The 26,478-nt window shown below is 46.2% G+C and overlaps 1 protein-coding gene across 1 annotated transcript; it reads left to right on the top strand.

Moving 5' to 3' along the window:
- The first annotated feature begins 331 nt into the window (after window positions 1-331).
- Window positions 332-26,110, top strand: LOC135827628 (uncharacterized). Its single transcript, XM_065340094.1, has 6 exons — window positions 332-485; window positions 2,207-2,374; window positions 17,432-17,716; window positions 18,666-18,737; window positions 21,997-22,272; window positions 25,308-26,110. The coding sequence occupies exons 1-6, from the start codon at window positions 434-436 to the stop codon at window positions 26,108-26,110; spliced, it is 1,656 nt and encodes a 551-aa protein (XP_065196166.1). The 5' UTR covers window positions 332-433.
- Window positions 26,111-26,478: the final 368 nt, after the last annotated feature.

The raw sequence follows: 26,478 nt of genomic DNA, 5'->3' as shown, positions 1-26,478 counted from the left end.
AAAGTACGTATCAATCATCACATTACGTACAACATGCGCAAGAGGGTTACTCTACTTCAATATAATCATTCAAGAGGTCGGTATCGAGCTGCCCTAAGAAAATGAGATGCCTGGATGTCTTCTCATTGGCGATGCATGCAAGTTTGTTGGACAGCAAGATGATTATCCTGCATGCTACATTTTATGGGTAGAAAATGGCCCCAAGAGGCACCGACCCCCCCCCCCCCCCCCTTGACATTCCATCAAATAAAATTGCAAGTACTGATGTGCACCTGTTATTAAGTGTGAATGCATTCCTGTCCTCGTTATTTGTGCAGCCGTGAAGTGCGCTGTTCCGCCTATTGCTAATGGATCCGCTGACAAGATAGTAGGCGAGTATCCAGGAATAATTACCTATGCATGCAATCAACACTTTCGGATTGTTGGCGATTCCATGCCAAGTTGCACTGCTGGTGGCAATCTAACTTCAGTTCCTCACTGTGAAGGTACGTTCTGAAAGTAAAATATCACTTGTACACTACCATCCAATATGCTACCGCCCCAGCTGTGGTTCTGTTTTATTGAGCGTTTCCTTTTTTTACACTTTAACCACTGCAGGGTAGTGTCTGTAGTCACCCGTCCACTAACGATCAGCGAAAATTGTTCATTTTTTACTGAAAACACACAGCACATAAAAAGGTTGTGACTCCGCATCCAGTCTCCAGTAGATCCAAACTTTCCTGGAAAGCTGCTGCGACGAGAAAAACAAAGAAGTACAGCACCAGTTTCCACAACGACGTAGGCCAGCTATAGAGCTAATTGAATCCGTCCCAAAGTTATTGCGAAGTCATGCAAGTCAAAGAAACTGAGCTTTCACCCGCCATTCCACTCTCCTTGCTCGCATTAAGCTCAATTTTTTCTTTTGAAAACTCCCGCAAGTCCCCTGCTCAATTTCAACTGCTGTTACCATGGCGCAAAATGGCACAAATGTATAAAAAATGAAAACCGAGCGCACACGCAGTTGTTCTCGCCGTGTGAAGCTGTGTGGCCGTCGAGTGCCAAAGCTCATTGATCCTTTATCCTATCACTTCGGCAATTGTTGCAATCGAAAGCTGAGAGTTTCTCTTCGACTTTCGATTGCAAGAATCGAGTACAGATTGGCTGCATTTGAACATGCGTACCTTCAGAAAATTTTCATCAGTACGTGATATTACTGCTATTGATGGTTTCACAGCATTCAACTCAGAGTTGTAACAAACTAATCTTGTCACGTATTGTGTCTGCGTACCTCTTTTACGAAAAACTGAGAAAAATACAATAAATTTCACGGTTCACGTCAGACTCGGCTAGAGGCCGAGTTTTCCGCATCCGTAGGAACTCCACCACCCTTCAAGGATCAAGGCGCAGATGCTGCTCTTAAAGACAGAGAGTGAGGGGAAATTTGACACTAGAACGTGCACAAAGTCCATATTAGTAAGGGTGAATCCGAAGATGCATGCACCAACAGTGTGGGGCGTGGGGTACGTTCCACAACCATTGGCACATATGTTCAGACTAGGGGTGAAATGGGTGATCCGGGTAACCCGGGTACCCGTCTGTTTAGCTGCTAATCCGTTAGCAAACGAGTACCCGATAGTCTTGTAGGATTGTAGGGTACAGTATTAGAAGCTTGCTTGTACAGTTGTACAGTTCAGTGCACAGTTTTGAGTGTGTTTTTCCTCGTTCAATCCTGCTACCTATCACGGTATCCATTGTAGCTACGACAATTTTGACTGTTAGCATGTAGCGCAGTGATTGTGCACACTGTGCTTGTCATGGTGTAGTGTACTTGTATGACTTCGCATATCCTCCCGGCTTGAAATCCGGAAGGCTACTGTAGCAATCGTTGCCCGAAAATTGCTCTCCTATCAGAATGCCTGCAAAAGACATGTTGCGCTTACGATCCCAAGCAAATGCAACCTTTTTTGAAAAAAGCATGGCGGATAAAGGGTACCCGATAACCCGCCCGTTAAGCCAGATACCCGTTTGTAATCTTAAAGGGTAACCGTTCACCCCTAGTTCAGACCCCCGTCAACCACAGTTGCATCGGCCACAAGTATGCACTTTGCTTATGGCATCAGGTCCTTTTGTTGTGTTGCAGGGCCGCCGTTTTCAATCAGTCTTATGAGGTGTATTGTGCAGTAATCTTTGCTAGAACTTTCTTACTTTCTCTTGACCTTTTCTACAGAGTTCAATTGCAGTCTTCCCACTATCAGGGATGGCGTGAGTAATGCCTCCTTCATACAACATGGTGAACTGGCACAGTATGCATGTACCGACGGACACATTCTGCTGGGCAACTCTACAGTTAGGTGCAATGGTGATGGCAGTTTGAGCTCAGTACCCTCCTGTCACAGTAAGTGCATAAGTGCAGGTTCGAATCCTGCAGAACGCTTGACAGCCAAAAGTAACCTTTGAGGACAATTTGAGGAGACAACTCGTCCCAAAAATGCACACTGAATTTTCGAGGACGGGTTTACCCAACCCGACACTGCATTTATCTGATTATAGTGCGTGATTACGCGCCCGTAGTCCAATTATAATTCCGAATAGAGGGGAACGAAAGTGTCTCCGGGACTGGTTACGTTAAATGCGAGGATGCATGCTAACTTCACCTGTTTGAGAATAATAATATCCACTGATTGAGTGAATGGAATAGGGAAAAGTCTGAAGACAAAATTACTGTCACCGGCAGGACCCGATGAGCTATGATGTAACTATGATGTAGCTATGATGTAGCTATGATATAGCTATGATGTAGCTATGATGTAGCTATGATGTAGCTATGATGTAGCTATGATGTAGCTATGATGTAGCTATGATGTAGTTATGATGTAGCTATGATGTAGCTATGATGTAGCTATGATGTAGCTATGATGAAGCTATGATGTAGCTATGATGTAGCTATGATGTAGCTATGATGTAGCTATGATGTAGCTATGATGTAGCTATGATGTAGCTATGATGTAGCTATGATGTAGCTATGATGTAGCTATGATGTAGCTATGATGTAGCTATGATGTAGCTATGATGTAGCTATGATGTAGCTATGATGTAGCTATGATGTAGCTATGTGGTAGCTATGTGGTAGCTATGATGTAGCTATGATGTAGCTATGATGTAGCTATGATGTAGCTATGATGTAGCTATGATGTAGCTATGATGTAGCTATGATGTAGCTATGATGTAGCTATGATGTAGCTATCATCTCAGCAGACATCGTTCAGTAATCTCTTCAGACTTCGAAACTCACACTTCCTGCAACTTCGCACAGACTGGTCGCACGCAGCCCTCACTGTACCCACACACTTCACACACAAAACAGTACATGAGGAGCCCCAAAGTACGAGAGAGCTTGGATGCTAAGGGCCCTACGTTATGCTTTTTTGCCTAGCTCACTCAACTGATGGAAATGTTTTTTTCCTCCGATTGGCTACATCATTGTATTGCCAAAACGTTTCAATCAGTTTGAATATGAGTTAGGCAAAAGTATTTGCAGAATTTATTGCGGATTGTTATTTTTTCTCACTTCATCCACTTTTGGTTTGCTCCTTCTTTTCCTTTTTATCTCCATATAATCGGGTTTTCTGGCATTTTGTAGTAATACAGTAATACTTGTTGAGCCAATGAGATAAAATGATATTCCATACAATACGATACAGTCAACTTCGCTTATAATGACTGCGGATATAACGACAATTCGCGAATAACGACAGAATTTCCATGCCCAGAGCAAAGTCCATACTACCTGTATACATGTAATGAGACTTCGGGTATAACGACACTTCGCGAATAAGGACACTTTTCTGATGCCCCGCCGCCGAGTGTGGTTATAAGCGAAGATGACTGTACAATACAATAGTGTCCTTACCTTGATAATGGGCTTGTGCTTAACTGTTGCTGACAGCCTAATGCATGGCACCCCTCAGTAGGTAGGTGGGCCACCTCGGGACAACGGAACTGAAGCATGTACACGAACAGGCCTATGCGTCCTTTCAACAGTCGACTTGGTAGAGCGGTGGGTGTGGGTTGACTGCGCTTGTATATCTTTGAAGCCCACATGCACTTGGAGTGCGCTTATAATACTGGGTTCTACAAGAGAGTGGGCTTAGAGATAATACGGTATACGGTGTTGTATGGTAAAATGATATCGCGCAGCAAACAATACGATGAAATTGTGGAAGGAAGGAGCGACTGCTTGGGAACGATCAGCATTACAACAGTCTTATTGTGAGTGATAATCAGGCCACGTTTCTGAAGATCTGTAGCCAGTGCCATCTCGAGCAGTATGTCAGCATTACAAAAGCATAGACAGGATGCATATCACAGGCTCCAAGTTGCTGAAGATTAGTAGCCATTGCTGATGCCGTCGGACAGGATAGGAGACTGTTAAGGTATGTAATGTGCTCCACGTTATTATTAGTATTATTAGAAAGGAAAAGGACATATGGAAACGAGTCAAGACTAACTCTCCACCACTGTATCTAGATACTATATACAGTCAGAAAGTGCAACAACTAGGCACAACACTGACAGAGTACTGAGACATTCGACATCCTGACACCTAGCTTCAACACATCTCACCTCTTTGGTCTTTCCATAACCTTGAACCTTCCAAGTTGGAAGGCTGTCGGTTAGCGCTACGGAGATGTGTTGAAGCTAGGTGTCAGGACGTCGAATGTCTCAGTACTCTGTCAGTTTTGTGCCTAGTTGTTGCACTTTCTGACTGTATATAGTATCTAGTTACAGTGGTGGAGAGTTACTCTTAACTCGTTTGCATATGTCCTTTTCCTTTCTACTTTTATTATTGGCTCAGTACCCGAGTTTCAAATTATTATTATTATTATTATTATTTGGAAACGTTTGGGAGAACTTCAAATTCAAAGGATCAGTCAGGGAAGAGAACTGCCTGAAAAGAGAAAAAAAACGCCAGACCCACCAGGACTGGAACCGGGGACCCTGCTTGTCAGGAGGAATGCTCTAACCACTGAGCTATGGAACCAGGCTGAACCTAGAAGGCGCTGACAAGTTTTTCACTCCAAAGGCAGCTCACAATACGTGCCACACATACTGATGGCACTTGGGTCTTTTTCCCTCCCCCAGGGGACCAACCACGGTCAGTTTCTGGAAACTACCAGAGGTGAAAGAAAGTGACTTTCTTTCACCTCTGGTAGTTTCGAGAAACTGACCGTGGTTGGTCCCCTGGGGGAGGGAAAAAGACCCGAGTGCCATCAGTATGTGTGGCACGTGTTGTGAGCTGCCTTTGGAGTGAAAAATTTGTCAGCGCCTTCTAGGTTCAGCCTGGTCCCATAGCTCAGTGGTTAGAGCATTGCTCATGACAAGCAGGGTCCCAGGTTCGAGTCCTGGTGGGTCTGGCGTTTTTTTTTTCTCTTTTCAGGCAGTTCACTTCCCTGACTGATTCTTTGAATTATTATTATTATTATTTGAAACTCGGATGTTGAGCCATAAATAAATGTGGAAGAGAAAAAAAGACATATGGATACGAGTTAAGAGTAACTCTCCATCACTGTAACATGATACTCAGTCAGAAAGTGCAATAACTAGGCACAAAACTGACAGAGTACTGAAACATTCGACGTCCTGACACCTAGCTTCGACACATCTCCGTAGCGCTAACCGACAGCCTTCCAACTTGGAAGGTTCAAGGTTATGGAAAGACCAAAGAGGGGAAGGCAAGCGCAACGAAAACGAGCAAAACCTACAGTCCCAACGGAACAAAGAATGTCGATTGTTACTGGACGATGACGAGACCAGTACGATATTTGACAAAGCGGTCTAACTACAATTCGAAGCAGCAAAGCAGCACACCACCCAACTTGGGTGGGTCATAAATATCAAAGAAAAGTAAAGAAAGGGAAGCTTTGCGAGAACGAATTGTACAAGCCGAAAGCCAAACTCCTACAGTACTCCTCATGCATGACATTGTGATGGACTAGTTGACTACAAAAAAAGTTTTGTGCCTAGTTATTGCACTTTCTGACTGTATATAGTATCATGTTACAGTGATGGAGAGTTACTCTTAACTCGTATCCATATGTCTTTTTTCTCTTCCACATTATTATTATTATTATTATTATTATTATTATTATTATTCTCTGAAGAAAACGTTGAACGGTCTCTGCTTGGATGACGACTACACCATAGCTCAGTGGTTAGAGCATCGCTGGCTACAAGCGAGGGTCCCTTGTTCGAGTCCTGGTGGTGACAGTCAATTTTTTCTTCAGACTTTTCCCGTTTGTCTCTTTCCCTCAAAACCGGTTCATATTTTATGACTTGGGGCTCCCCGCGTGCTAGTTTGTACGTGAAGTGTGTGGGGTACAGTGAGGGCTGCGTCCCACCCGCCTGTGTGGATTCACAGGAAGTGTGAGTTACGAAGTCTGAAGAAAATGTTGAACGGTCTCTGCTTGGATGACGATTACACCATAGCTCAGTGGTTAGAGCATCGCTGGCTACAAGCGAGGGTCCCTGGTTCGAGTCCTGGTGGTGACAGTCAATTTTTCTTCAGACTTTTCCCGTTTGTCTCTTTCCCTCAAAACCAGTTCATATTTTATGACTTGGGGCTCCCCGCGTGCTAGTTTGTACGTGAAGTGTGTGGGTACAGTGAGGGCTGCGTCCCACCCGCCTGTGTGGATTAACAGGAAGTGCGAGTTACGAAGACTGAAGAAAACGTTGAATAGTCTCTCCTTGGATGATGACTACACCATAGCTCAGTGGTTAGAGCATCGCTGGCTACAAGCGAGGGTCCCTGGTTCGAGTCCTGGTGATGACAGTCAATTTTTTCTTCAGACTTTTCCCGTTTGTCTATTTCCCTCAAAACCAGTTCATATTTTATGACTTGGGGCTCCCCGCGTGCTAGTTTGTACGTGAAGTGTGTGGGTACAGTGAGGGCTGCGTCCCACCCGCCTGTGTGGATTCACAGGAGCTGCGAGTTACGAAGTCTGAAGAAAACGTTGAATAGTCTCTCCTTGGATGACAACTACACCATAGCTCAGTGGTTAGAGCATCGCTGGCTACAAGCGAGGGTCCCTGGTTCGAGTCCTGGTGGTGACAGTCAATTTTTTCTTCAGACTTTTCCCGTTTGTCTCTTTCCCTCAAAACCAGTTCATATTTTATGACTTGGGGCTCCCCGCGTGCTAGTTTGTACGTGAAGTGTGTGGGTACAGTGAGGGCTGCGTCCCACCCGCCTTTGTGGATTCACAGGAAGTGTGAGTTACGAAGTCTGAAGAAAACGTTGAATGGTCTCTGCTTGGATGACGACTACACCATAGCTCAGTGGTTAGAGCATCGCTGGCTACAAGCGAGGGTCCCTGGTTCGAGTCCTGGTGGTGACAGTCAATTTTTTCTTCAGACTTTTCCCGTTTGTCTCTTTTCCTAAAAACCAGTTCATATTTTATGACTTGGGGCTCCCCGCGTGCTAGTTTGTACGTGAAGTGTGTGGGTACAGTGAGGGCTGCGTCCCACCCGCCTGTGTGGATTCACAGGAAGTGTGAGTTACGAAGTCTGAAGAAAACGTTGAACGGTCTCTGCTTGGATGACGACTACACCATAGCTCAGTGGTTAGAGCATCGCTGGCTACAAGCGAGGGTCCCTGGTTCGAGTCCTGGTGGTGACAGTCAATTTTTTCTTCAGACTTTTCCCGTTTGTCTCTTTCCCTCAAAACCAGTTCATATTTTATGACTTGGGGCTCCCGGCGTGCTAGTTTGTACGTGAAGTGTGTGGGTACAGTGAGGGATGCGTCCCACCCGCCTGTGTGGATTCACAGGAAGTGTGAGTTACGAAGTCTGAAGAAAACGTTGAACGGTCTCTGCTTAAATGACGACTACACCATAGCTCAGTGGTTAGAGCATCGCTGGCTACAAGCGAGGGTCCCTGGTTCCAGTCCTGGTGGTGACAGTCAATTTTTTCTTCAGACTTTTCCCGTTTGTCTCTTTCCCTCAAAACCAGTTCATATTATTATTATTATTATTATTATTTTCACCGTCCAATGGCCGAAGTCAATGCAAAGGAGGGGCGTTAGCCAGCCATGGCAAAAGAAGAAAAAAATGAAGGAAAGGAGATGATAATCGGTAGAAAATAATGCATCAGCGGGGTGAAATGTATCACTATGTTGACCATGGTGGAGAACGGCGAGATAAGCTAGCAAAAGAGGCTAGCGAGGCTACAACGTTATTTATTATTTTGCTTATTCGCGTTGGCATCAAACTGCATAAAGCAGGTATATAGCCTTCGCTTAAGCTGCCATAAAAAAAGAAAGCTCTTCTTAAGCGAGAGGGCTAGAGGGAAATATAACGATAACGAGACACAGAATACAAAGAAATCCAATGAGTTCAACATACAATTCAAAACAAGAAAGAAAGAAAAGAAAGCCGAATCTACCAATCGATCCATCAATCGACAAAGGGGACTAGTCCGTTAATGTTGCAAAGTAGAAGCTGATTTTAGTTGCAGATCTCCAGGCCAGGGCAGCATATTGCCGATTCTTGATAGGTCTCTGCAGCATTTGATGTGGTAATTATCATAATTGTTGATAAAATTGTTAGAGTATCTAGAGTATCTAGAGTATCTAGTATGTTAGAGTATCTAGTGTAACTGTATCCGTTATTATTGTTAAGGGTATCTAGTGTAGTTGTATAACTTCAGCCATTACACACAGCACACATTGGTTCCTTCCACTTTCGACGATCCTGGGCGAGCTGCCTCAGTGCAACTAGATCCTGGTGTGATGTGAGGGAGTTTGTGGATCTGGAATTTTTCATGTCATTGTTGATGGATCGCGGAAGGGTTGTTCTCGGGCGGCCTCGGAACCCTGAGCTTCCTGGCTGAAAATATGCTGACATAGCCAGCTGGACCTCTGATGAGGTGTCTAGTCGAAGCATGTGGCCAAGCATTCTCCACCTAGCAGACGTGGCATGACATTTAACATGGTCTATGAACTGTCTGTTATATTATGCTATCGGCCTACATGCGCTTCCCGGGCTGGTCGACAGGCGGGCCATCCAGCCTGCTAGTGGGATCTCGGCCTTGCACACAAATCCAAACAAAACCTGTTGTGCGTTAACATGTCAAGCGGGCTGGCCCAGGGGCAGGATCCCGCCCCAAGTAGTCCTTTCCCAAAGGTGCTCTTTTTAATTCGCACTTAGTGCTTTTTGCGTCCCTCAAAATATGCTCAAAAAGTGCTCTTTTTTCATTGAAGGATAGCCACGATACATTTTCAGATATGAACCCAACTTGAGAAATAAATACGCACTCTCCATTTATGGGTCGACGAAAGGCAAAACAGGAAGTAAAGTTCCGCATGCATGAGCAAACAGATTTTAGCACTTTTTCAGCTAAAAAAGCTGAAAAAAGGTGATATTCACCAAAATCGCAATAAAGGGCGAAAGAAACGGGCTTTTCCAAAAAGGGCCAAAAAGGGCGAAAAAAGGGCGAGCATCTATGGGAAAGGGCTAGCCCCAAGGCACCCGAGATCCCGGCTTTGGCTCCCCCGATACACTTTTGTCTGGGTTCATGAAAAGGGCCATGCGTGCAAGTCAGCTCGTTCGAAGTGCATGGTTTTGTATTTACATGTAGTTGGTATGTGACAGCTTATGGAGACTTTTGCTCCCCGAGGTTGTGTATGTAAATCATTAGTCGTACAGTGGTCTGCTCTCGATATAACAACTCTCACTGATACACTGTACTTGTGGACCCTGGCTAGCACCAGACGTTACTGCACCGTTGCCCTGCACGCCCTGCATGCATTCCCCCTATACACTTCGCATGCATATAAGTTTTCGTGGCCGTTCTGGAGTCGACGGGATCTCTCTTTCAAAGTATGTTTTTGCTGACGCATCCTATCACCCTACTCAATCGGCGGACAGCATGCTGTTTCGTTCTTTTTGAACTCATCAGCGCAGCACAGAGAAAATGAGGCCGAACCTGAAAGCAATGGAAATAAAAATTTCCATTCAGGCCCGAACGTACCTTGCCAGAGTGCTCAAACTGACAAGTCAGTTAGCTCTGCATAACGCAATCAGCAAAGGCACTACCCCACGCAAGAGTGCTCAACTGCTATTCGGCAACTAACATCCATTCTAATTGCATGTCCTCGTGGCCCCCTCTCCCATTTCTTTCCATAAAAACTCCCTATACATCAGGGAGTCGTATACATAATACGACGAATATTGTGGCCAGCTGTTTGTGGCCAGCTGTGTTTGATGGAACGGTACGGTACAGGACAGATACGGGAGCCAGAAAATATTGTGGCAAGCTGTTTGTGGCCAGCTTAGTTCGATGGTACAGTACGGTACGGGACAGATATGGGATAGCGCCAGGCAGGACACACAAAAAAAAAAACAAATAAACCAATTCTAAATTAAAGCTGTGTGGACCCTGGCTAGCGCCAGACGTTACTGAAGTAACGTCTTCTGTATTATTAGAAGCTTCTCCGCGTTGGCATCAAGGCAATGTAGATATACACAGCATGTATAGCTTTCACATAAGCCGAAGCGACAACAGCCAAACAGGATGTTGATGGCGATCTAAAAACATATGCGATATAAAGCGCGTGACGAAAATAGAGTACAATTAAAACAAGCAAACGAGCAGCTCAACCGAGTTGAATTTGAATTTGCTGATCATTATCAGGGTTCATCTGTGAGCAGCAACATATCTCTCCAGGATACGGCCGCTAAGGTAGGTCCACGCCCCGCGATTCTGGGCGATGCTCCTCAGCTCGTCAAGATCTGCCGAGGTCTTGAGGGTCCTCCCAACCAGCTCGAGATCGTGTCTGAGCACGACCGGCAGAGTTGTGCGCAGCCTGCCCCTCCAGGTAGGCTCAGTGGATGGCTTGAAGTAGGAGCACATTGACAGGTTCGCCGGTGCACTCTGGTCCAGCCGCAGCACGTGCCCAAACAGACGCCCGCGGGCTCCCAGGATCGAGATACCAAGTGGTGTTGAGTTTGTCCTCTTGTACAGAGTGTTATTCTTGATCTTAGCTGGGTACCGTATGCCAATAACTTTCCGCAGTTGTTGTCTGTGGAACGCATCAACCCTATGCATAGCGGTGCCAGTGAGGCACCAAGTCCCGTTGTTGTAGCACAGGACCGGCAAGACGAATGTCTTGTATAGCCGTACTCTCAGCGATTCGTGTACAATGGAACCACGTATCCATAATGCCCAGACCCGGTGCAGGGCAGCTGTGGCGAGTTGCATTCTCTGCGCAGCATCCTCGTGGTCACCAATGAGGGAGCCCAGCTTCCTAGTGAGGCGCCATTCCTCGCACACTCTGTCGTTCAGCGGTGTGATGTTTGTGAATTCTGTTTTAGATTCATTGATATTGAGGTCCCAGGCTTTGAGGCACTTTGGAATGTCGGGCAGGAGCTCTTGAATACGTTTGCAGTCAGACGATAGGAAGTCGACATCGTCGATGTACTCTGTATCAGTTGGCAGGCCGAGCATGATATCTAGGTCGGGTCTTGCGCAGATAATCTGTCTCACCTCCCCAAGCGCTTCCTCCAGGTAGATAACGAATAGGACAGGTGATAGTGAGTCACCCTGTGGTGTGCCTCAGGTGGTCTGGAACTGCTCGCTCTTCCCTCCAGGTGACCGGACCTCAAGGGACGTGTTCCTGAGTAGGTACGAGATAATGATGACCTCATCATTCTCAATGAAGCTAGCTAATATAGTGAGCAAACTGTGCCTGGATATTGTGTCGAAAGCTTTCGACATGTCTATGCCGAGCACGCCAAATGATTCCTTCACTCGCTGGCACCGTGCCGCGATCCATCTGTAGGACCAAACAATATCAGCCGTACTCCTACCACTGCGGAAGCCACTCTGGTTCGGAGACAGGAACGTGTTGACTGCATGCCTGATGCGATTTAGGGCAATGATGGACAGCACTTTCCGAAGTGCAGTGAGAAGCACAATGGGCCTCAGGTTAGGAGGGTGGACCTTCAGGCTTTCCAGGCTTCTGAAGTGGGACGAGAGTTCAATGGCCAACTGACAGCGGATCATCACAGTTGATGGCACGTGTGTATAGATCGGCAAGGTGACGGTGAAGCGGTGCTGGGCCGTATTTTATAAGCTCAGCAGGTAGGTCGTCGGGTCCAATCGCTCTGCCGTAATTTAGGCGTCGTGCTGCTGAATTGACTTTTACCACGCTTATCGATATCCCAAGAGGTTTCTTCTCTTGGTGTAGAGGTGCGCAGGTGGAATCAGCGAAGGCTGCTGAGAAGTAATTTCTGATTATTGAAGCTGACTCCATCGGGCGAAGGACCAGTTTCCCGCTGGCGTCATTCACCACTTTCGTCGACTTCTTTGCGGTGCAGTAGATGCACAGCACGGAACATCTGGGCTCCGTCTTTTTGATTTTCAATTTCACGAGCTTTTTCATCTAGATGGCTGGCTGCATTTGCACAGGCGTGTTGTCGGATCATGTGGGAGAGTTTGTTGCGCTGTTGCTTTAGGATGCTAACTTCATCGGCATTCTTTTCATCACGGATCCGGTGTCTCAGTCGACGCTTCTCACAGGACATTTTTAGCGTGTCGGCGTCCATGATCCACTTTCCACCTCTCTTCCTGGGTGCAGCAACGCCCAAAGTGTTCCGCGCTGCTTTAATCACCGTTTGACGAATACCATTCCAGGTAGTTGATGGGCAATTAGTGTTGTCGAGCCGGTTGCCGGTGAGAGAGGATTCCAGCTCATCACAATACCTCCTTCGCATGGTTGGGTCCGAGACGCAACCAACCAGTATTCTTTGGCTGGCACCCTGTTTCTTACCGTGCTCAACATAGCTCCACACATGGCGTAGGCGAGAGAGATCGAGTCTTGCAACCACTAGTCGGTTGTCAGACTCCACCAGCGTACCAGAATATGACCGGCTGTCTACAAGTAGCTGTCGTTGTCGATGAAGACAGAATATATAATCTATTTGATTGTATATAGGGATAGACACACCATCTTGAGGTCCTTTTCTCCAGCCAGTCCATGTTGTTTGGTGCCGCGCTGGATGCTGAAACGCAGTGTTGCAAGCGCAGAGATGATGTGCGTCGCAGAAGTCGGCCAGGACAGCTCCGCTAAAATTCCGTCGCCCGCGTCCGTAGTTTATTTATTTATTCATTTATTTATTCAACATCTCCTGGCCCGTCCGAAGACTGCCAATAAACATGAGAGGTCAGGTGATAGCCAACCACGGCAAGCTAAAAGGGAAAAAAAAGAAAAAAAAAGAAGAGAGATGCTGTCAGAGAGGGAAAGGAGATAGGGAGAGAAAAAGAAAGGGAGGCACATTAATAATACATGGGATCACTTCGGATGAGACAGTGTGGAAAGCTGGACTGTGAATTTCCTGATATCCTGGCATGTCTTAATGCTAGTAGGCAGGTTGGACCAAAGGGAGTATGCTGAGAAGAAAGGGGATTTCAAAAACAGAGAGGAACTAGCTCGGGGCAGTGATAAGGCATTGCGTGTTGGTCTAGTGGTAACAAACCAGTTGTACTTGGCAATATGTTTCGGGACTTGGGCTAGGAAGATTTTTTGCACAAGGATACAAAGATGCTGCTGATGTCGGGCAAGAAGAGGGTGCGTGGAAGCAAGTTTATAAAGACAAAGGGAGGCAAATGTTTGGTCTTTTCGAAACAGAATTTTCAGAAGCAAGCGTTGATGTACCTCCAGTCTGTGGAGTAAAGTCTGAGACAACCCGCACCAAGCTATATCGCAATAGTCAAATATAGGCAAAATGTACGACTTAAAGAACAATTTTCTGCAGTTATCATTCAAGTGTTGGCAGTGGGGTTGTAGCATACCTAAGGACGCACTCGCACGCTTGCACACAGACTGGACTTGTGGAGACCAGGAGAGTTGGCGGTCGAGAATAACGCCCAGGTGCTTGTGCTCGTTAACAACTTTAATAGGTGTACTATTTAGACCAGGAAAATACAGAAGTTGAGTGGGGGGCGAGGGAGAGAAGAACATGGCCTCGGTTTTGGCGAGGTTAGGCTTCAGTTTCCAGGTTTCCATCCATGTTACTGTAGCGTTGACCCCGGACTGCATGGAGGCCGTGAGGTTGTCTGCCGAGCTGTCGGAGCACATCAGAGCAGTGTCGTCAGCAAAAAGACTTACATTTGGTACAAGGGCTGGCAAGTCATTAACGTACAGTAGAAATAGGAGCGGCCCAAGTATGGACCCCTGGGGTACCCCAGACACGACTAGTAATGGGTCTGATAGGGAGGTAGATACTCTGACAGTCTGGTGGCGGCAGGAAAGATAGGATGAGAGCCATTGCAGGGCTGGACCGTGTACCAAGAAGACGGACTCTAGCTTTGCAAGCAGACCACGATGCCAGACGGTGTCGAAAGCTTTCGCTAGGTCAAAGAACACGATGCCAACATGCCGCCTGAGGTTCCGCTGGGTGTAGATGTCTTGTACTAGACGTGTTAGTTGGAAAGTTGTGGAGTCTCCACGGCAGAAACCGGATTGAGATGGTGAAAGCGCTGGGGTGACGTGGCAGTACAGAGACTCAAAGAAAATACGTTCACAGACCTTGGACACAGCGGGAAGGAGAGAGATTGGTCTGTATTTGCCAGCCTGAGAGCGTTGGCCTTTCTTATAGATCGGGACGATAACAGCAGATTTCCAGACGGACGGAAATACTCCTGTACGATATGACATGTTAAAGAGCAGGCACAAGGGATAGGACAGAGATGGCGTAAGCCATTTGAGAACCTCATTGGGTATGCCATCTTCGCCAGGGGACTTACAATTCTTCAGGAGTTTGAGGTGCTTACAGACGGTAGCAGTCGTGGTAACGACGCGTGTGAGTGGTGCGCTAAGTTCAGGGGCTGGGGACAGCGATGGAATGACCCAATTCGGATCTTCCGGAATGCCGGATGAAACAAACTGCTTGTTCAGTGTGTCTGCAATCGCCTTCACATCGTGCTGGCGGTTGCCATGGGAGTCCGTCAGGTACTGGATTGGCGCGCGGGAGGTCCCGCGGCACTGGTTGCGAATGAATTGGTGGAGTGATGGGCGATCGGGGGAGGAGAGTGTTGCAGAAAGAGAGTTTAGAAAGGAGCGGTGTGAGGTACGAGAAAGGTGCTTGACGAAGTTACGTTGAACTAGTAGTGTCCTACGCACCGATACTGAGAACTCATTCCACCAAGTTTGGCATTGAAGTCTCCCGAAATTGGAATAACTGAGGAGGAATGTACCTTACTGAGAGCCGTGCCAAGCGATGAGTAGAAGTTCTCCAACAGCCCTGGTCTTGTGCGACTTTCGCTGAGGTCGGAGCCTAAGTGTTGACGATGGAAATAAAGCAGTTTTCCGACGAGCGAATCTGCAGAACCGCAACACGGTCCGACTCGCTCCAAACGCGATGCACCCGCTCCCAGAGCGAGCGATGAATGCAGAATCCCAGGCCATAATGTCGGGAGTCTGAAGGGAGGCGGAATATTCGGTAGTCGCCAATAACATCGTCAAATCCATTTTGAATTTTCGTCTCTTGCAAGCTACAAATTTGAACGTCGTATCGCTGGAAATCGGAAGCCAGCTGTTGCTTCTTTATGCCTGATGATAGGCCGCGAACGTTGAAGGTACTGACAGTTAGTTTAGACCATTGTCGCGTCGAGGAAGACATGAACTCCAAGGAGCTAGAGGTGCGTAACTATCTCATTCTGTATAGCTACGGGAATTAAATATGCACTGGTTGAGGAATGCAAAGAGAAATGTTCACACCTTTCTGTGACTCTACTTCTGCTACTAAATCCTAGTTCACATCCGACGCAACGCTGATGGTACGGGATGTAAGAGCCTGTCGGGGCGCCTGGGTGAGCTGTAAAATCGTTTATAACTCCCTTAGTATTCACTCCCTTAGATTTTTGCTATACCTAAGCAGTCAAATATCCCTGCATATTTCACTCCTTAGGGCTAGATTGACTGCTGATATTTGACTGCTTAGGGGTTGCGCAGTTGAACGGTGCCTAGCGCAGCATTGTCACTGCATGAGTAGGCGGTGGTGCAACGGTTGTGCAATCATAAAACCGGGATTCATGAGGTTATCGTTCTGAAATTTGAAATACGGACTGTTTGTCGAGATAAATCTACGGTAATATTGACTTCGTACTTGGTCAGTATAGGAAATAAAAACCTCGTAAAAGACCTCGGCTTCGCCTCGGTCTTTTACTCGGCTTTTATTTCCTATATTGACCTCGTACTCAGTCAATATTAGATACGTATGATTCGTACGACACGATGTGCAGCAGTCCTTGCGTTGTTCTATATTCTGTTAACCTCCTGCTGGTTATTGGGTGCTGTTGGCACTGAGTGGTTGTTTTTTGCTGAATCGTCTATCTTCGCATTATCACCAGCCTCACATACATCTCTAGCTTTCGTTTGCCGGGGCACAAAGCCTACATGTTGCACGTGATGTGCTGTCGGAACTTGCCAGGATTGTGCATGCGTGAAAAGCAAAAGGAAATGTAAGAATTGCATACCAAGCGGAATTCCACACAGCAGGAATATATCTACTGATTCCTCTATAGAGACACATATTTGGGCCCAAGAATGCGCAAAAATCAGTGTAAAATCAGTGAAAATCAGTGTAAATCTCAATTAGTCTGCACGATTGAGCATGGCTTGTTTTAGGACCAGTCAAGGATCACAAGAATTAGTGCAGGGCGATATACAAGAGTAGATGAAGCCTCTTTTACTGGCAAAAGAAACACAGTGGATGAAAATGCAATGCAAATTTAATGCAAATTTAATGCAACCCCAAAAAACCCAGAAAAGGACAAATGGAACCCAAAGGAAAAGAAAAAAACAGTGTGTGATGTACCTATAGAATATAGGAATGGAAGAGTGGTAAATGGAGATATGGTGTTAGTTCAACCCATTTCAGTCAACATCTACCTCTCTTCTCTGATGAGTTTCCAACATCATAATGGACCGAAACAAGGGTTGTCAGTAGCAACCTCCAGCTGTTGTGGAGTGTAACTGCTGCGGTGTTTGTGCTGGTGTCTGCAAGCGTTGACTGTTTTCGTCTGGCAATAAGAAAAATCTAGCACCTCGATTTTTAACCCGGATGTTAAACTCAGCTGGAAGGCTGTTGGTTGGCGCACTGAAAGTGTGTGAGAGCTAGGTCTCAGGCCGTTGAATCTCTCAGCGCCATGTCAGTGTAGTGGCCTGTTCTCGCACTTTCTGACTGCTTGTTATCTTGTCACAGTCGTGGATAAGAGGTTGGTGTGACTTCGGCCTACTCAAGCTCAACTGGTGAGGGTTGAATTCCCAGAAACACTGTGTATTGAGCAGGGAGCCGTGGGTAGTTGCTTCGTAACTCGTTTTCATGTTATTTCTTCTGTTTATAAACTATGATGTTTATTCTCACTTTTGCTGTTTGGTTTTAATGCTTGACTACAGTTACTACACCATCGCCACTCCGTTATTGTGATCCATCCAGTTCAGTAATTGTTAGATCCAGCACCGAAATAAATTACAAGTCTGCACAGCAACTCTGTAAGGTGTACAATGGAACAATTATCTCAGATCAGTCATTCTTTGATGGATGTTCGCATCGCGTTGCAACCAAAGACATTATTGCGTGGAGGGGAGTGGCAACATTGTCGGGATATGCACATCTAACAATGGCAGGATTCGACGACCCGCAGCCCATAGATCAAAATCAATACGCTATATGTGAAATACGTAAGTTGTAATTTGCCGGCAAAGATCATCAATAAGAGCAATCCCTTTGAAAACTGTGTGTACGTTTAAATCTGTATCAAACTTGCCATGACTTAAAGTGACATTAAGGTAGTCGGAGACGCGTTTACGATCTTCTCCAATACCTTGAAGGCAAGTGGCAAAAGATATATTGGACAGTAGTTTGTACCTGGTGGTTTGTCTCCGGATTTGAATAAAGGGCACATGTGTGTGTGTGTTCTTGTGTGTTGTGGGAAAAGCACAAGAGAGAAGCGATTAGTTGATGATTGAGGTTAGCGGTGCTGCAATACACACCTGACACGACCTTAACATGCACAGAAGAATGCCATCCGAATCTGCAGACTTGTAGGAGTTGAGATTGGTCAGTATGTTCATAACTGTGTCCGCATTCACTGAGGTGAACATGAGTGGTGCATGCGGTGGGCACATGCAGCCCATGTGTCTCCAAAGCAGCTGCGGAGGAAGAAATGGAAGACGAGATTGCGGAACGACTCCACGCAGGATGCAGCTGCGAATAGGTCGATCATTTCTCCGTACTCATCAGCTATTCTTTATCATTATAGCTCGTTACTGCACTATTTCAAAAATATTCAAGCTGCCCACCGTGCACCCACCTTCGAATGCTGAATATTCATTTAAGACGTACACTGTACATCAATCACATACATTGCACGAATTTGGAGTACATCTTGTATATTGGTGTGAACACGCGTTTAGAGTCGGAATATTGAAGTTTTTCTTGGCTGAGATCCTTCAGTAGATGTGTTTCAACAAATTTCTAACCAAAAAGAATTTTGAACATTTTGACCCAAGGGCTTTTTTCGCTGGTTGGGGCCCATGTATTGAATCCCTTTTCACGTTATGTCTTTCACCAAAAAATCGTTTTATTCACACTTATTTCATGTCGCCTTCTTTTCTTCCTATTTTCAAGGTTGTCTTCCCCGACGATATGACCAGACAAAACCTCAAACAATGCATAGCGATATCACGTGCCGATACGACGGTGAGTGCCGAAATGCTGGACCTGTTGAAATGTGTCTTCTAGGACATTCAAGGACATTCAGTATTATACTACTATTACACTATGGAGCTCGCGCTATTCCGCCGACTTGACTTGACACTTGGATGACTCACCACTGCCATCCAGAGAACACGAGAAGTACATCCAACCTTCGACTGGGCAAACCTGCAAGAAAGCAAAACTCTCTCCTCTATAAACAGTGTTTCACCCATTCCTAAAAATATCATCGCCGAAGTCGCAACCACTATTTCGTAAACTACTCACATTTTGAAATATTAGAAGAGACATAAAACGTAACGTTTGAAAACATTTATCGACCGGACAGTCTGACGGCGTTCAATGTGAACACCAGGAACGGGAATGCAACTGTACTGCAGTATGGATTGGGAAGCGATGGCAAGAGTTGGTTTGATTCAACTTTTCATTCCGTAGACATGCGTATGCGGGGACGCAAGCGTACAAAACAGCCGCATTTTGAGTGTGAACAGAAGACGGCGTCGTGCGCCAACTACTCCAGATTCGTACTTGGAAATGTCTAGCATTTCAAACACTGCGCTTTCAATGATAAATTGCAGAATGGCTAAGGGTGCGTTTGGTTGGTACGATCTAGAACAGGATCGCACAGCTGGTGCACATGGAGCAGCCTCATGCCAACCAAACGGTACTCCAAAAACAAAGCAAATTTTGGTGAAAAATATGCCAAACTTGGTGCATTCTTCAAAGTTTGTATGGGTCACCGTGACCACTGTGTACGGTACGACGAGTCCAACCCAAAAGCGTCTCCGGCCTCGACACCGGAGCAAGCAGAACATGTTCTGGCCGACCCAAAACAGGTGCAGTCCGAACCCAACGCGCTGTTCTGGTCAATCCTGTTCTAGTTCTTACCAACCAAACGCGCCGTCACACGACTTGAGTTGAATTTTAGCAAGATAAGGTCTGATGTCACGTATGGTATTTAGGGATAGTTCAGGAGCGTAGCCGACGAACTATTTTATCATTTCCTGGAGCTATTATTTGAATGGCACACCTTTCGAAGCTACTGTTTTGGTGTTCATGAAAAACTGGTATTGTGAACTTGACTCCGCTTTCATTCAAGGAGAAATAGTTGAAAAGAAGTCCTGAAAAACAAGAAATTGGGTCCAAAAGTCACCCTGTCACGGACTGTGCCTTATGACTGGCGCTGTTCGCTGTGGATCGACGCTACGACTGTTGTTGTCACTATTATTATTTTCCTTCGAGTTTTGTGAAGTGCTGAACTTGATAATTTTCCACCTTGTCACGAGTGTTGTTATCTCATTATCTTTACACTATATAAGTTTTAGTCTTTCCAACTTGAGCAATTCCCTGTATAATCCTTGATGAGAAGGGACCGAAAACGTTCGGATACTTTGACAAGTGCCTTATTTTGATTGGATGTGTGTTTGCGTGGATACTTACGACCCATAACGAACCTTCGTTATAAAAGTATTATTCGCCTCTGACCTCTTGTAAAAATTATTATTATGATAATCATTATTCTCGTATCCGTCCCGAATTGGGATCACAACGGCAGAATTGACTGTGAGCATGTGTGTGTGAGAGTAGGAAAACGAAATGAAAAAGAAAAGAAGATTCTTGTAATAAAGGTCAAGAACAGTACAAGACTAACATTAAATGGCAGAAGTACATTACCGAATTTGACAATTACAGTGCATTCTACAATATGGAGAATTCAAGCGACTTGTAAGGCTAATATTAATGTTAAACTTTGTCAAGTCGAATTCTACGTACTAGTTATATTTTCCAAATCAAAAGTGAATTTCAAAAATTTTCCCCTAAGGTCCATTTACGGAGATCATGACTCATTTGTCTTTTTAAAGCGTTAAAACTTTTTGAGGCCAATCACATCAGAAAGATTCACTTATGGTCCGTAACGTAAAATCCCGTCAAAGTGCCCCTACCTCCGCCACCAAGAGTACATAAACCAGAGCGTGCAACTTTGCATATCAGATCTGAAATAGCGCAGTTCGTGCACTACGTCACCCTGATGAGGTCAGCCAAGCCGCCACTTGCGTACAGCTCAAATTTTCATGTTTCATAGCCAGGAAATCAGCCAAGTTTGCTTGATTTTAGACGTCCAGTTTCAGTATTTCGGTGTTTTGTGTGACTGTACGCTGCATACAACCACCGACAAGTAAAGTCACCAGGCTATCCGTATCAAAAAACCGAAATCAGGACAAACTCAGTGACCTACACCACCGCGACTGGTTACGCAACTTTTCACCATACCTGTGGCTTACCATGCTGTCAGAAACGACGTAGTGCACGAATTACGCTCCCACAGGATCCATCCCGAGTTGCACACTCTGATGTATGTACTCTTTCCGCCACCCTTCGAGTAGGTCCGGGGGGGGGGGGGGTGGAGGGGCGGACGGGCGAGTCCTATTTACCTCATTCAGTACTACATGAAAAAGTACTCGCCATATGAAAACTGTTCGTGCATCTCGTACACCAACCAAAGGTCAAGAGCCAGGGGTCATACAGATCCACCAAAACTCTGGGTTTCTGCGATCCCTGGTGAAGAAGGTGGGCATTGTTGCATACATTCCAATCGGGTCCAGCACTCGACTGCAGTACAGTACGACATCACAGAGTCATACGAGGATACAATCAATCACTTCCCTGAAGTCAGGGAGGGGCGCATGGGAATGACTGGGAAGCTCTGGCCAGAGTTTACGGTACCACGTTGAAATGACTACATTGATCATCCTTCGAGGAAGAAGACGACAGCAATGCCCTTGTGCTAACGATTCTTCTCTTCAGGAGTTCACGAGAGCAAAAGGGTCAGTTGTTGAAAGGGGAAAAAATTCAAAAGGGGAACAAATTAAAAATTCCCGGCATTTTCAAGAGATCACAATGCATACTAGTACTTTGACGTGTTCAACGTTTATCCAGCACCGTGTGAACTGGATCACTGTTTGCAAGTGATATCTTGGTCAAAGGTGTGAATGTTTTTGAACGTCGTGTGAATGGCCAAGTGCGAATATATTCTTTTTCTGCTTCCACAGGCGGTAAGCCAGGGAGCTTTAATGTCTCTTTCAGAAGAAAAAAATGGAAAAAGTTAAGCCACTGTAGCTCTCAAGGAAATTGTAATGACAATGTAAAATTGCACCAACTACGCTGATATGCCCAACAAGGTTCAATTGGTTGTATTGACGTTGTCTGTTTGTTGCTCGGTTTTTGTTGTTGTTCATGACGACAGAACTGATCATGGACCACAATACATGCCAACTATCAAAGAGCATAGTGAGAGTCAGCCTTGTCGGCCTCATAACGAGCTACACTACAGCACAAGCAATCTGTAGCTTTTACAATGGAACAATCCTCTCAGATGCCTCATATAACGACAATTGCTCGGTCGGTTTGACCACCACAGATATCATCGCATGGAGAAGAGCACAAGATGGGAGTATGTCTATGTTCAATACACTTGGAGGCATCAATAGACTCACGCTTCTATACGTTGTTTGCGAAATACGTAAGTCCAACTTAAACTTGCTTCAAATGAGCCGTGACAAATAATAATTGAACCAATAGTAATAATAGCAAGAGTGTGTTGCTCCCTACATGGGAGCTCGCGGTTCCCTGCCGACTTGGATTCTCACTTGATTCACTCACGACTGCCATCCAGAGCACATGAGAAGTCCATCGAACCGTCCACTCGGCAAACCTGCAAGAAAGCACCACTCCCTGCTCAATACACAGTGTTTCGGGGAATTCACTCCCCATCAGTTGAGCTTCAGTCGCCGAAGTCGTTTCAGTGGCCGAAGTCACACCAACCTCTTCTTCACAATAGTAATACTGTGAAGAGAAAAGGATCTATAAGGAGACTTGCACTTCGTACCCTTACTCAAAAAGGTTTTGCTGCAGGGGGCGCTTGCCATTTTTGGGCTCCGCTTGTATGCAATGAATCTTGCAGTTTTGCCCCTCAGGTGCTAGCTTAGCATGATGGGCACAAATGTATGTGGTGATATCACAGTAGATGCTCAGTTTGGTGGTCCAGACCCTGTGCGCAGAGATTCTTTCCGTCAGTGTTGCTCAGCATGTGCAAGTCATTTTTTCAAAATCCTCGAAGAAATGGAAAGGGAGCGTAGTCTTTCCGCCGATCAAAGAAAAGACTAAAATTAATAGTAAAATTGACGACCTCGCCCGTTCAGTTTCCTCCCTGACGGAAATCGTTAATAAATCTGGATCAACAACGCATTCAAAGGTGGCAGCGAAGGCAGTCGGCCATGACGAGACCAACAAGAGCAAGGAAATATCTTGGAATGGGCAACTTTGAAAGTCTATATCTCACGAACCACCTCAAATTTTCAACATAGACCCTTTAGGATATATCCATTCCTAAATATTTTATCAAATATGGTACTCTTGAGTGTGGATGCACATTTTGGAGCTCGGAGCAACTCTTCTGTGTGCCTGTAGTTCATAGTGTGTCTAGTAGTAGATTGTTACCTTGTATCATTTCGCACCGAGGACATGGATGGTGCTGGGGGTTCCGTGCCGGCGTGGAGGAGTCTCTCCTCACAGCAGTTGCGGGAGACATCTGCCAAAATCCATTGCCCGCCTGGCGCCCAAACCGTCAATATTCCGCACACCCTGGAGGATCTCGGCTATGCTGACCTTCGAGCTGTGCAGCTAAGTAAGAACCCTTCATGTATCGTGACCTTTTTGACTATAGAGAAACTCTTTAGTGAGGGAATGATGGTTCATGGTGAACTTGTAAACGTGACGCATTTTTTACAGCCTACACTGCAATTACATGTCACAGACCTCCCAGTGTGGATATCAGACGAGGCACTTTTGAAAGCCTTGGATCCCTACGGGAAAGGCGCTAGTACGGTACGTCATGGGCACGTAACGCCCCGCCGAGGTTTGAAGGTGGCGTCTGGTGTACGCTATGTAAGCTTCCACCTTGCTCGCCATGCATTGTCTATTCCGTCGTACGTCAGGACAGCTGGTGGTCATGTGTTCTCTGTACAGTACACTGACCAGCCAAAGACGTGTAGACTGTGTGATTCACCAGATCACATGGCTACTCACTGCCCAAAGAGAAAGCGTTCAGTACGGAAGAACGAAAAATCTCCACCATATAATGAGCAAGCAAGTGTGCAACAGCCGGCTGTACGCTCGTACTCTGATACCATATACGGCTCCGAAGCTCGCCACAAAACAAACTCGAGGTGGAGAACCACGGCAACAACAACCAACCAGCCGTAGCAGTAGACGTAGCAGCAGACGTAACAGTCGAAACCTCAGCGGTGAACACGCAGGTGGTGGCACCAGCACCAGCAGATGGGTGCGGTGATCTAGCCCTATCCTGGGGTATCCGAAGTCCTCATGGAGGTACCTGCACCAAGTGCTACACCCACAGCTCCCCAGCACCCACCAGTTCGTGGAAAGACCAGTCACCAGTCTCCTGACAAACCACCCGGTGAGTTTGTTCTGGCAGTTGGCAAACATTCATTTCGCACAACACTTGCAATGCCCAAGGAGCCCGACCTACAGGGCCAGTGGGCCAATGAGGCTGCAGCGCTTGAGCAGCGCCAACTAGCCGCAAGGATTGCGGCACGCAGTAGATCGCTAGACCGCAAGACCAGCATGTACTTGTGAGTCTTAGTCACAGTTCAACTTAGACGTATGTTCATTTAGTCCTCTGCTCTGATCACCCCAACACCAACATTCAGCTTACCCCACTTCCTACCAAGAACTTGCTCAACCCATTGGCCGCTGTATTCACACCTTCCAACGCAGGCACACCTAGGGGACACACTATGCCAGATCTGTTAACAGCCAAGCCTACCCACCCACATCTATATAACATCCCCCCCTACGCCACTTTCCTTCACTACATCCTCAGAAGTTGGTCTTCGAGTCGGCCAACTTAACTGCCAAAGCGCTGTGAGCAAGCTGCCAGTGATTAAGCAACTTTTGGTGGATCACAACTTAGACATACTATTTCTCAGTGAAACTTGGTTCCATCATTCATTGCTAGATGCCGCCCTGATGCTAGATGGCTACACCCTCTTTAAACGAGATAGGCATAATGCAGTATATTCCTCAATGGGGGGGGGGGGGAGGAGTAGCAGTCTATCTACGCTCTTCCCTTGCTCCATACTTCTCTCGCTTCTCCCACATTGAATGTCCATGCCTAGAAGATATCTGTTTGCTTTACCATTAATTTAATAGCCCTGCTAGTCCCCTCTGTTCCTTTCACCTTTTTTACAGACCCCCGCATTCCATAGTGGCCCAACGCGAAACATTTTTCCATGCTTTCCATGCCACTGTCACATGACACCTTGACAACCCCCATTCTGATCGGCGACTTGAATTGCAGAATGTCCTGTTCGCTCTAGTCCGACCCAGATACTTCAGAATGCCGGAAACTGATCGCCACGCTGGATGACCTGGGTCTTCTCCAACTCATCACCCACACACCCACTCGTTACACACCAACAGGTCGATCGCCTCCGTCTCTGCTTGACCTTGTCATCACCAATACTCCCCATCTAGTCACCACTCCCGAAGTGCTGCCTCCGCTCTCCGACCACTGTCCAGTACTCTGCAACATTCAACTGAGGCAACTACGACACCAAACTCGTGAGCAGATAGTGGTACCGGATTACGCACGCACCGACTTTGAGGCTATGCGAGCGGACCTCTGGTTGCAGCCTCTCCGAGATTGTATAGATGGCGCCAGTTGTATGGAAAGCGCCTGGCACTCTTGGCACTCCTATGCCAATGAGAGTATCCAGCGCCACTTGGCCATGCGAACATTGAAGCCGAGAAGAAAGCAGACCACGACGCCTTGGTTCACTGCCCAGCAAAAGCGAATGCACCGGAACAAGAACCGTATTTTCAAATTAGCCCAGAGAACGAAAGCGCTGGAAGACTGGATAGCATACAAGATGGTCTTACAAACAGTCTTGAATGCAGCAAGTCCCTCTATTTCAAAGAGCTTTGCTCGCATATTCAGGGACAAAAACTGTTACAAATGGTGCGCCGAGGCCAAGAAAATTGTCCAGATCAGCAAGAAGCGAGCGACCATCCCGACCCTGGTTGATGATTGTAGAGATGCGGCTTGTGATTCTTCTAAAGCAGAAGCACTGGCCCGTTGTTTCAAAAGCCAGTTCTCCCCAAATCCGTCTTTTGACCCGTGTGCTACCACCCTACCGCCAGCACAATTTACACCAGATCTCCAGTTTCAATTGCAAAACATAACCCAGCACGACGTATTCCGCAAATTGCGCACTCTGCCCGAGCACAAGTCTGTGGGCGGGGATATCACAAACGTCATACTGAGAGAAGTGGCGTAAGGGAGGGAAGCTCATCAAACTTATTTAGCAAGCTTCGGGTATTTAACGATAAAAACGAGAAAAGCATTATAATGAGGGTATAAGCTGAGAGGACAAGGGTGAGGAGAAGAAAGCAGGAAGAACGTGAATGTTTACAAGAATATTTATGTACACGAGTATATTGTGTGGAGAACAACGTTACTGTATATTTATTGCTCCCTGCTGGTCCGGGTATGTCGAAAACGTATAGATTATAATGGGCAGCAAAGGGTTAAGTACCTGTAATTGCCGAGCATACTGTATGAGATACAGCACAGTGAACCACAAATCATAGTACACTTCTAAAAACTTAGGGTGTCACAAAAATAATGAAAAGTGTTCCAAGCTTA

The sequence above is a fragment of the Sycon ciliatum genome, chromosome 11 (genome assembly GCF_964019385.1).
Source record: "Sycon ciliatum chromosome 11, ocSycCili1.1, whole genome shotgun sequence".
Lineage (NCBI taxonomy): Eukaryota > Metazoa > Porifera > Calcarea > Leucosolenida > Sycettidae > Sycon > Sycon ciliatum.
The sequence above is the reverse complement of the archived record's forward strand: the minus strand, read 5'-3'. Positions and strand labels throughout refer to the sequence as shown.